General features: G+C 39.7%; 1 protein-coding gene across 2 annotated transcripts in view; it reads left to right on the top strand.

The window, feature by feature from the left end:
• Positions 1 to 1377: 1377 nt before the first annotated feature.
• The window catches only part of AASS (aminoadipate-semialdehyde synthase), a 26223-nt gene continuing 15689 nt past the window's right edge, over positions 1378 to 11911 (top strand). For both annotated transcript variants that reach the window (XR_004081708.1, XM_005420907.3), the window contains exons 1-12: positions 1378 to 1845; positions 2928 to 3104; positions 3739 to 3823; positions 4567 to 4634; positions 4746 to 4892; positions 5869 to 5947; positions 6029 to 6156; positions 6323 to 6471; positions 7637 to 7759; positions 7906 to 8017; positions 8544 to 8603; positions 8697 to 8764. Coding sequence is in view for 1 of the 2 variants with exons in the window: in XM_005420907.3 (XP_005420964.3) it covers positions 1504 to 1845; positions 2928 to 3104; positions 3739 to 3823; positions 4567 to 4634; positions 4746 to 4892; positions 5869 to 5947; positions 6029 to 6156; positions 6323 to 6471; positions 7637 to 7759; positions 7906 to 8017; positions 8544 to 8603; positions 8697 to 8764 (1538 nt within the window). In the remaining variant the exon portion in view is untranslated. The remainder of the gene's footprint in view (positions 1846 to 2927; positions 3105 to 3738; positions 3824 to 4566; positions 4635 to 4745; positions 4893 to 5868; positions 5948 to 6028; positions 6157 to 6322; positions 6472 to 7636; positions 7760 to 7905; positions 8018 to 8543; positions 8604 to 8696; positions 8765 to 11911) is intronic.

Genomic DNA, 11911 nt, shown 5'->3' with positions numbered 1-11911 from the left:
CGGGGATGTGCCCCGCTCCCGGCAGGGACCAGCGCGGGGGCGGCCCCGCGGTCACTCGGCTGCTGGGGGGGCCGGGGAGGGTTCCCAGCGCTGCAGGCTCGGAATGCTGAAGATAGTTTCACTTTTACAACGGGATGTGGATATCGCTGTGGCTGAACCTGAGCACACACAGGGAGGCATGCAGGCGAACTTGTGGCCTGCCAGAGGTCACCCGGCTGTTTGCTCTCTGCCCGGACACCGCGATCCCGGTGCACTCCCGCTGGAAGGCGTCGCTTCTCTCCTTGTGCAAGTCCTCTGTGTGAGGGAAATTTGCTGCCCTGCAGGCTTGGGTATGAGGTGCAGTGTTTTAGTACAAACTGCTCTCATCGTTAGGTTTTAGTGTGCAGAGACAGTGACATGGTGTGACAAGGCTTCCCGTTTTTTGAGAGGGATCATTATGTAATTTGAGAACCCTCTTAGCATGCTGAAGAGAAGCGTCAAAATACCTTCAAGTTCAGTACAGTAACCTTTGCTGGTGGACAAATGTAGTCGTGATAGGAAGACCGCACTTGGAGCTGTTGTAGATTACCGTGTGCTTCCCTTCGTGCTGTCCTGCGTGTGCTAGTCCCTCTGTTTCAGCAAGCCTGGAGTTAAACAGGACCTCTGAAGTCTTTAGGCATATAGAGATTTTACACGTTTGAGGCATGAGGACAAACAGGATTTTCCAGATGATTCAAATACAGAGATTCATTTATTATCAGTTAAAATTGCGTTGGAAACAAAGTTCACATTTTTGAAGCCTATCTCTGAGATTCACATCTTTTAATTGCCTATGTATCTGATGGCCTTAGGCTCCTGGATACTTGATGCTGGACCTGGCAGTGTCCCTGCAGAAATAAGCAGTGGCATGTAGGTTTCACTGGCAGTGAAGAGACCGAGATAGAAGACAAAGGGGTTTTTCTCTTCAGTGGGAATCTGTTCTAGTGAAGCCTTTCCATTTTGCAGAAAATTCATATTAGGGCAAAAACCTGTTGTTCCTGGTCACACGTATGCTCACTGCTACTCAGGAGTTAAGGTCTTGATCTTATCTTCCATTTTTGGCCTGTGTAAGCACTCGTTGTATACTTAGTGCTGGTCTTTCTCTATCTTCCATTTTTGGCCTGTGTAAGCATTCGTTGTATACTTAGTGCTGGTCTTTTTTAATCAACTGCCTGCCATACAGCCTGTTTTCTGCTTACTTTTTGTGTGTTTGTTGGCTCTGACTGTTCTTAATGCAAGCTTTGATGGTCTTTGCCTGGTTTATCATGGCAAACGAATATAATTGGAAAATTTAAGTTTCCAGAATTCTTTTTAAGCCCTACAGTTAAAACTAGCTGCATAGAACACATTAAAACCCTTCCTTTAAGTAATCAAAACAATTACTGAAATTGAAAATTTGTCTCTAAAGACACCTCATCAGACCAAGATGCAACAAAATTCACTGAAATTGAATTAATGTCTCACAACAGCATGAAGAACTAGAGTATGAATAGTCTGGTTTGTGTTTTACAGCAGATGCTAAAGGAGACCAGAACTTTTGCACCAATAGTGTCTGAATCGTGTATGTACCTGTATTGTTTTATTACTTTGTCTTTGCTGCCATCAGGCTTTACCATGCTGCGAGCCTTTAGTCACACAAAGGGTAGGTGTGTGTTCCACCCCGCTAAGCGCTGGCATCACCGTAAGTCTGTGCTGGCCATCAGGAGGGAGGATGTCAATGCGTGGGAGAGAAGAGCACCTCTAGCACCAAAGCATGTTAAGGAGCTGACAAAGGTGGGATACAAGGTCTTGGTGCAGCCGTCAAACCGGAGAGCAATCCATGAAAAGGTAAGGTCCCATTTTGAGACAGAAACAAAATCATAGTGCAGTTGTTAGCCATAGTGCAGGAAAAATAATATTCGAAGCCTATTCATGAGAAAACATATAAACCCCCCAGAAACTTGTAAATTTTGTTGCTAAATGAGGAGTTGTGCTAGTGGAAAGGAAAAGGAATAGTTTTTTTAGCCTTTTAATGTAATATTGGCACCATGGTGCGTTTTTGGAGTTTTTATTAATTCCGTGTCCTGTCATCACTCTCCCTAGAAGTTCTAGGTTCTCTTGAAGTACAAGCTTGGGAATTTCTTTAACATTGGTGTTTTTGTGTTCTGTTTGTGAGAAGGCAAGGACTCTAAAACACCCTGTATTTTTTAAAAGAGCAGGAAAGATGAATCTGGTGAATTCCACTCTTGCTTCAATCCTATTCCTCATGTGAAATGAGGAGAGAGTTTTTTTTCTTTACTGCTGTGAGCTTCAGGACAGAGAGCTTTTAGAATTTTTGTAGCAGCAGTAATACTCTGCTGTAAGATAACTGAGAAAACAGATGCAAATTGACACAAAAGTTGGGAATTAGTCATTACTTGCAGATACCACCTTTTAATTAAGACATGATGCTTTTTTCATCAAAGTGCAGATCATACTATTGCATTTCCTTAGAAATCTCTCATCAGCTTGGACTTGCACTTATACAATTTTATAAAATTGCATGTCATCAGTCTTCATATTTTTGAATTTTTCATATTTCTCTAAACTTATTTCCGAGTATTTGAACATCTTACAAAGTGTTCATTGCTGCAATACTGGAGGATACTTCAAATTTAGTGAAAATTCCTTTTTTGTAATCTGTAAATGTAAGACTAAGTACTTTACTAACACATAATTATCATTTGGCCTCACTTAATAGGATAATAGCATGGTAATTCAATTTGATACTTGATACCTCTTTGTCAAAGAATTTTGTGAATGTATCACATGCAGTAACTTGTTTCTGCTTGGTCGAATTATTTATTTTTCCTCTGTTCTAGTTGCTAATATGCTGAGATCTGGATAAGAAAAAACACAGAAAAATCTCCTTTGATTTTTCTCTTTCATAGGAGTACGTCAAAGCAGGCGCCATTATTCAAGAAGATATTTCTGAGGCTTCACTGATAGTAGGTGTGAAGAGACCTCCAGAGGACAAATTAATCCCTAAAAAGAACTATGCCTTCTTCTCTCACACTATTAAAGCCCAAGAGGCAAACATGCCCCTTTTGGATGAGATTTTAAAACAGGTAAATTATGTCATATTGAAGATCATTGTCAATTAACATGGGATGGAAAATGAACTTAAGCCTTAAGTGTGATCAAGAGCTTGCTGCCTAGTACGGTTACTTCCAGCACACATGTGAACGAGGCTAATGAGGACAGTTTTCAGTATCCTTTCCTGAAACTGAGTATTTCTTGCTCAGAGAATCTTGTGTTTGCAGTGTCACTCTCTTCATGTGCATGAGGCAGGTAAGTTGTGAGCATTCTGTGCTCAAGGGAGGCTCTTTCTCTCTGAGCACGAAGAGTTGGGAAGTTACTGAGCTGGAGTGCACACTGGCCATTTCAGAGGAAGGCAGCCAGTTCATGCAGAAATGAGCAGCCTCTTGGCAGAGGATGTGAATGGGCCTGCAGCAGCTGGAGTGGCACATTGGGGAGCCCTGTGCAAAGAGGGCACGGGCAGTGCAGACACTTTCAAACAAGAATTCAGTGCTACTGTTATGTTTTTATTTTTATGCTTTATCTTGTTACCATATATAAACCTGTCAGGCTCTATCAACAAAGAATGACAAAGACATGTGAAAAGGTAGTTCCTGGGAGAGCAACCTGCCGCTGACTGCATTCACTGAAAGTTTTAATACTCAGTTTGCTGTGTATTTTCAGGAAATTCGACTGTTTGACTATGAAAAAATGGTTGATCATAAAGGAATGCGAGTTGTGGCCTTTGGAAAGTGGGCTGGTGTAGCAGGTATAGTGTATAAAGTAAAGGCAGGCTTGCAACAAGTGACTTCCTGTAATACTTCTGGTTGTCTGTCCTTCCTGGAAGTTGAGGATTGCGATGTGTTTTTAACTGCATTTTGAATTCCTGCTTTTAACAGCTTTTTTCCATTCTGGTTTGTGCCTCCTACTTTCATGAGACGACATGTCAAGTAGTCATGTGGATTCCTGACAAATCTAATATTTTAAGCTGTTGTCTTGAAGTCCTGTTTGTCCATTGAACTATCTGGAGCAGACTAAATATCAAGAGATCAACTGATTGGGCATTTGATAAAAAAAAGGCTGCTGTCATTCCCGAGAGCTTGAACCACATCTGTTTGTCACTGTTATGCATTTAATCTGATTCTTGTGTGGCATGGTTCTCATTTCTTTCTACTGAACTTTAACACTGTTTCTTCAGGAGACTCTTTTATTTCCTTCTTTTGGATCCGGTGATGTGGATACACCTCATAAAAGGATATCTGAATATTAAGTGTTGCCTAAATGCATAATGGGCCAAGAGCAAGTTTAAGGTCATGGACTGCTATTAATTTTCTCCTTCTCTGGTTTTATGTAGACTTTCTTTAGAAGTAAAGTATTAATATAAAAACATGGGGAAAATACCTGGGATGATTTGAGGCTTCAGTCAATCTCTGCAGTTTCTAACTGTGCATATTTGTAATTAAGACTGATGGACTGATGGACTAATTTTCCTTTTTTTTTTTTTAACAACAGGAATGATCAACATTCTGCATGGATTGGGTTTGCGATTTTTAGCTCTGGGTCATCACACTCCCTTCATGGTAAGAGTATTTTTTATGTATTTTTCTTTAGCTAAATGAATTTTGGTGTCTGCTAGTTATCTGTATTTGAATATGGAGAATATCTTGATTGGTCTGTGCCTTTGATTTCAGCACATTGGGATGGCACATAACTACAGGAATAGCAGTCAGGCTGTGCAGGCAGTACGGGATGCCGGGTATGAAATCTCACTGGGACTGATGCCAAAGTCAGTGGGACCCTTAACATTTGTATTTACGGGCACTGGTAATGTTTCTAAGGTAAGAATTGTCTGCAAGATTAAATGCTGTATAATTGTTAATAGAAATTCTTGGCATTTGATCTCTATCTGGTTAAATGGGTTGATGGGTTCATTTTGTTTGCTTGAGCTTCACATTTTCTTTTGCCAGTAACAATTTTTAATACCGTGAACTAAGATGTTTAGTATGAGGTCATGCCTAACCAGGCTGGCATGCTAACTTCTTATCAATGAACACGGGTTAAATCTTACTGCTTTTCTCTCCTTTCCAACCTGCATGATTTCTCTCCCCCTCTCTCTCCACTGCTGGCTCTGTGCTCACAATGTAAATTAATGACTCCATTAAATATGGAGGAAAGAATTATTTTTTCCAACACCTGCTGAGTTTTTATGTCTGGATATCACTGACTTGGCTTACAAGTGCTTGACTTTAGGGCTGGTTTTTGTGACATAGGGAAAAGACTTAGCCCTGGTTTTGGCAACAATGATCAGTTAACAATGCTCCAGCTATAAAGCAAAATCGCTGCCTGCATAAATGTGTTTTTCTAGCCAAAAGATGATGTGTCTGAAAATCTTTCGGTTGTGATCACAGCTCGTTGGGGAAGTCATCTTGTAGTTCCTAGCCTTTTAAAACAGCCTGGTTGATGAGGAGTGGCTTCAGGAATTTTTCCTGAAGAGAAACTGCTCCTCAGAGTGGCAGCAAAACCATCTTGTGGCTGAGTTGAGGCTTCCCCACTCAGCCATTAGAAATAAGAACCAGGCACTGGATTGTGGTTTAGTAGTGGGAAATGATGTAAATTCCTTGCACATAATGCCCAAGCTGCTTAGTTTTGGGTAAGCAGGAGTATGTGTGAAACAATGTGTACATCTCTGGAGCTGTTTTCTGGCAAGGCTGTCAAATTGTATGTGGCATTTTATATTTGTTTTCAAACACCAAGTGAGCAGTGTTACATTACATTTATGGTCTACTTATTCTAAATCCTACTTCGTGATTTCAGGGCGCTCAAGAAATGTTCAGTGCTCTCCCATGTGAGTTTGTGGAACCACATGAGTTAAAGGAAGTTTCCAGATCTGGAGGTATGCAGTGACAGTAGTGATTAAAAACACTGAAACCCTTTTTGTCCAAGTATAAGAGCTAATTTTTCTTTTTTACTTCAGACCTCAGGAAAGTCTATGGAACAGTGCTAAGTCGTCACCATCACCTTGTGAGGAAACATGATGGACTGTATGATCCAGTGGACTATGATAAACATCCAGAAAATTACATTTCTCGCTTTCACGTTGATGTGAGCATCTTTTCTGGTCTTTTATGAAGGGTTTTCTACAGAGTGCTTGTGCTTACTACACTTTTGCATATTCATTATTTGAGAGCATAAACCTAAAATTCTAGACCAGGTGCTTCTTCTTAAAGTACTAGGTGAAAACATCAGGCATCTGTAACTTTCTCTGCAGGTGGCACCCTACACAACTTGTTTAATTAATGGCATATACTGGGAACAAAATAGTCCTCGCTTGCTGAGCCGGCAGGACGCTCAGAAGCTGCTGGTGCCAGTTAAATCTGCTGCTGGTGCAGTGGATGGCTGTCCTGAATTACCACACAGGTAAGACACTCATTTCACTTGTAACAATTTTGCAACATGATGATTAACTTGTAAAGTTTGGTAGTTTCACCGCAGTAGGTAGTAAATTATTCTGCTTATTTTACATTTTTCCTGTGGCGTGTTTTACAGTGCCCCGTTGATTTCACTCTTGTTCTTTTGTGCTTTGCAGTCCTATTTTCACAGTTTGGAGTTTTTGAAAACATCACAGTAGAAATGATTAACAGGTATCAGTTGTCTTTTTGCAGAGGTAGTTCTGCCACTGATTTTCACACAGAATCCCATACAAACAGAAGTGTGGTATTTGGGAATGTACCTACAGCACCAGTATTGGTAGAAGTTTCTATGCCTGAGCAGAGTTCTAGGGAAAGTTCTTGCTACCCTGTCATTTGGCATGTACAAGTTCAATAACTGTTCCTTAGCACCTCTTATTTCTGCAGAAGGTACTGGAAATGTTTCACAGCCCTGAATAGCTTTAAGGATAGAATGTGGGGCGCTAATCAAGGGTTAGTCTCCTTTCAGTGGGGGTGGGAGCCACCCTTTCTCTAGTAGCCCTGTCATAGATTTGGGGAGGATGTGAAAATACATCCTAGTGAGGAGTCAGGTCTTTGTCTCTTCTCTGCCAGCTCTTGACACCTTTCTTTCTTTCACATGACAAAGAGTTGAAGAGTTAACCTTCAGTGGAGCCAGAGGCTGTGCATTAGGCCAAGGAATGCTCCACCTGCACCTGCTATCAGTGAACTGGTAGAAGGCAGCTGCTTCTTTAGGCTTCCCTTTAGGATGGGAAATAAGTTTAATGCAGGACTGCGCAGGCATGACCTGAGGGAATTGGTAGATGGGAAATGAATGGGAGGTGTTGACTGCACATGGCATAGAGAGAAAATATAATGGGTGAATGGATTCTGCCAGTCTTTCCATGAAATTGGATGCTGTTGATAGGAATGCAAACCTGATGACTACAGCAGGGCCAAATTTCTATTATATTTCTGGATACCATTTTTTCTGTTTTGTTGACTTCTAAGTGGGTTGAGATGAAGAAGGCTACAAGTTGCATGGATCTTCTCGCATTTATCTCCTGTTTGCTTGTAACCTTTAATACCTGTGTTTCTTAGTAATTTGTATTATGCTCTCTTTGTATAATGCTGCCTTTTTATTTTAATTGCTTTAGACTTCTGGCCATATGTGACATTTCAGCGGATACTGGAGGATCTATAGAATTTATGACTGAATGTACAACAATTGACAGCCCATTTTGTATGTATGATGCTGACCAGCATATTACTCACGACAGGTAGGAGAGCCCTTTGTACTGTTTTCCATTGTAACTTGTGGAGTGAAACATTGTATTGAAAAAATCATGCAATTATAACCCTTCCGAAAGGTGATGCCTTTCAGGTACTAAGAGATAGTTTAGAAGAGCTGTTTTCTCTCTTTCAGTGTTGAAGGCTCGGGGATTCTGATGTGTTCCATTGACAATCTGCCAGCTCAGCTTCCTATAGAAGCAACAGAGTACTTTGGGGATATGCTTTTCCCTTATATTGAAGAGATGGTAAGAGCTTATGTGTCTTGACAAGAAGGTAAAAGGCTCAGATTTTGGTCTGCTTGCTTGTTGCTTTTGTGGTCTCCTGTATACATTTAAAAGGAATCTGCTGTAGAACATAACTGACTTTGTACTTCAAAAAAAGAAAAAAAGCTTTTGAAATCTTGAGGCAATCCTTTGAAAAGGAAGCATGTGAATGAGACATGAGTGACCTGGATGTCTTAGGGATTTGTCAAGAACACTTTCTGTAGGCAGAAAACAGGCTCTGGCAGGTAGTTAATTGCTTCTGGACCCTGCACCAGATGTAAACATCTGATTTTCTTGGGCTCTCAACAATCCCTTACAGTCAGACTGCTGTTTGAATTCTTGTATTTTCTTAAAAGTCAAGTGATGCTGATTGCAGCCAGAGGTATTTCAAATATACAAGATAATGGTATTTTTGCATGCATTTAAATGTTGCTCAAAATCTTAATGTTTTACTTTGAGAAATACTTTGTAATAAAATGACCTGATTTGAAATAACTTATCTCCACAGCTGGTATCAGAAGGCTCAGAACCTCTTGAAAAACAGAATTACTCGCCTGTTGTTCGAGGTGTAAGTTTTGCAATTTTGCACCCTTCTTGTCTTCCCCTGCTTTGAAATATACAGACACGTAAAGCCCTCAAAAACTGTTTCATATGTTTCCAGGCAGTGATTGCATCCAATGGCTCACTGACACCTAAGTATCAATATATCCAGAAACTGAGAGAGAGCAGGTAATGTAGGCTCTTAAAGTTTATTTGATTCAGGATTTAAAAATCCACCCTGTCTGCCTTCTGCCTCCCCTTTTACATTCATTTATTCTCATGTCTTGGTGGAATGCATCTATACTGCGCTGTATCTAAATGTCTTCTAGGTTGATGATCTTATTTCTTCATGCACATTGCCTAAATCATTAACATATGTTAGTAACTTATACTGAAGTTGAGAAAGTGGTCATTTTTCTCTGTCTTGCATTATGGAAACTATTTTACTGGAGGCAGAGAACAGCCACATGCTAGATTTACTCTGTTACTCCTTGCCCTTTTGAAAAGGATGTAACATACAGTCATTTGAAAGGAATGGCTGAAAGCAAAAGGCTCTTGAATATTCCTTGAATCTAGTTACTTCTTGTATGGCTCAAGTGCTGTGCTGTGTAGCATTGTTCTGTGACTGGATGTATTGAGGAGACTCTGAGACTCTGAGACTTTTTGCTATATTCATCACCTACAGCTTCAGCTACCACTTCATCCCCACCCTGTCACAGCAGTTATGTGCCAGTGGTAGCCTAGAGTGAATTAAGCTAATAAAAGTATAAATAACCTGTCCATCCCTTCCATTCGCCTTGCCCCCTTACTATTAACGAATATCTATAGTTTGCACATGAAAAATGTTAATTTCACAGTAAGTGGGTTCATGTTCCTGGTCAGTGACAGCTACGCTGTACATCTTACAAAAATTTAAATTGGTCTGACCATAGGCACTGCATGCACCATGCGCTAAAAACAGTGTGTTGACTTTGACTTCTGCATCTCAAACCCCTCCAATTTTCTTTGGGACTTCTGGTTATGAACTTGTGCATGATGAATTATAGATGAATTTTTCACACTAAGTAATGTGCTATTTGCCTCTTAGAGGCTTCAGCTCATAGTGATTTTTGTTATGTGCTCTTTGATGTTTGTGCCCTTCAAGAGGCTGTCTCAATAATAATTTTTTTTATTCCTCACACAGTGCAAGGGTATGGTATTTTTTTAGCTTCCTCCATAATCACTTGCATGATCTTTTGTGAACTACCATGTAGACTTCATTTCCAAGGGTGGTTTTTTTGGGTAGATTTTTGATATTTCTGCAGATCTGTGTGCTGCATGTGATGTTCCTTTGTTCAGTGGTGTTGTTCACTTAGCTGTCAGAAAAGCAGGACCTGCAAACAATACCATCCTTTATTTTGCAAACTTCAGAGGTGATGCAAGTGAAACAAGGGGTTTTACTGCTTAGGGTGTGATGGTTTAGATAGGCCCTATAGGAATTATGTGGCTTGTTTCTGCTCTAGAAAAGTATTATGCTACATCTAGTTTAGTTTGTCAGGGTTCTATTTAGACTAATTGCTGACAGTCCTTCAAGTCTGTGAACGTTTCAGATGTAGGACAGCCAGACTGTATGAGCTGAACTGTCTTGGGTGCCATTAGATTTACCAAACAAACTCATCTACATCTTTGCATCCTTACTTGCTTCTTAGCTCTTACTGGTTTCTTACCCACAGCTGTAAAGGCACATCACATTAACAATGTAGATGTTACTTGTAACTGAATTATTAAAACTCATTTATAGAGAGTAGGCGTAATCTGGGGCTGTGTAGATTCTGTTCTCATGCTTGATGGGTCATTTGGCAGCTCATGTTTTTGCCTGTCCTACAGTAAACATGCTGTATTTGATCCACTTCATTCTATACACTAGAAAATTTTTAGTAAAAATGATAAGTTGGATTGCAAAATCCAGCTTGCCCTCTTATAAGAACTTCTCCTTCATCAACACTCCAAGCTACCTACCACTTCAGTTCCCTAAAGCATATTCTTTGGGTCTGCAATATAAAAGGATATCATGGGCTTAGGAGAATTTCTGTTAATGTATTAAATAATGATTTAACATTTTTTTAGAAAAATCAAATCTGTAAAACTTTTATGAAGGTCAAAATTTACAGTAGTCTGTAGTAATAATTTAGGTAAGAGAGTTGATACGTTGGTACATACCATTCAGATTTAATTATCTGAAAAGAATGACTTTTAAAAAAGGCTCTGAAATAGGAGGGAAGGAGAATGGAGCATCTGAAATTTTGGAGAGTAATTCAAGCTTTACAGTACCAATACAGTAAGCTGGAATGTGCTTCAGACATATGATATAGATGTGTTTGGCATTGATTTAACTCTCTTCTCTCACAGTAGTTTTTCGATGGTATTATTTAAGGCCTTGTGCCCCTAAATATGGTTAGATACTTCCTGCCATGCTTTAGGTTGGGCAATAGTGCTCTGGTTTGTCTTGCTATTAGGTGTTGCTCTGGCAGACTTCTACATCATCTATCATTGTTATGGCCATTTTTGAAATTAAAAAACACAACCAAAATACTGACTTCTGGCTGTCATGAGAAGCCTCAAAAACATCTGAACCAAATATTATTTAGTAGACAGATGGTTGGTCCTCTTCTAAGGTCAGCAGGTTTCAGCAGAGTGGACATCGACTTGTCAGCTACGGGTCAGGATTCTTTCTGAGGCATAATCTGCAGTGCTGGTATAAACTTAATGGACAAAGGGGAAACTGAGGATCTTGCTTATATGCTTATGAAGATTCCCATGAGACTGTATCTTTGGAAGTCTGACCTGTTGTTGAAATTTATTTTCAGGGTATGGGATAAGAAAAGCCAAACCTCAATCTCCAATAATTAGATTAAACAGTAGGGCAGTGAACAACTTTCTTCAAAAATAAGAAGTGCTTTAAGAATTTTTCTTTTGCTATGTAGTCATATGTTAGACAGTTTCACAATCCTGATTTTACAACTTAATGCAAATTTAACCTAAAAAGAAAACTAATTATAAACAGCCAAAATGTGTGCTCCTGCTATGATTTATGAGTTTCTGAGAGCACATTTAAACAACTTCTGAGTGCATTACTCTGTTGACAGAAAGAAATGCAAAATCTGATGTGAGTACATCATATATTGAAAGTCAACAGGAAATCTACTTAAGTTTATTTGTGAGAGTAGTAGTAGTTAGGTTGAAACACTGTGATGGTTTCCAAATCTGAGTCCTTGTCTGCAATAATGATTTCTTGGTTGGGCATTAACTTTTATTTGACTTTTATTGACTATCATGTTCCTGTGATGGACTAATATG

This window comes from Geospiza fortis, unplaced genomic scaffold (assembly GCF_000277835.1).
Source record: "Geospiza fortis unplaced genomic scaffold, GeoFor_1.0 scaffold195, whole genome shotgun sequence".
NCBI lineage: Eukaryota > Metazoa > Chordata > Aves > Passeriformes > Thraupidae > Geospiza > Geospiza fortis.
Note: the sequence above shows the minus strand (reverse complement) of the source record. Positions and strands in the feature narration are given on the sequence as shown.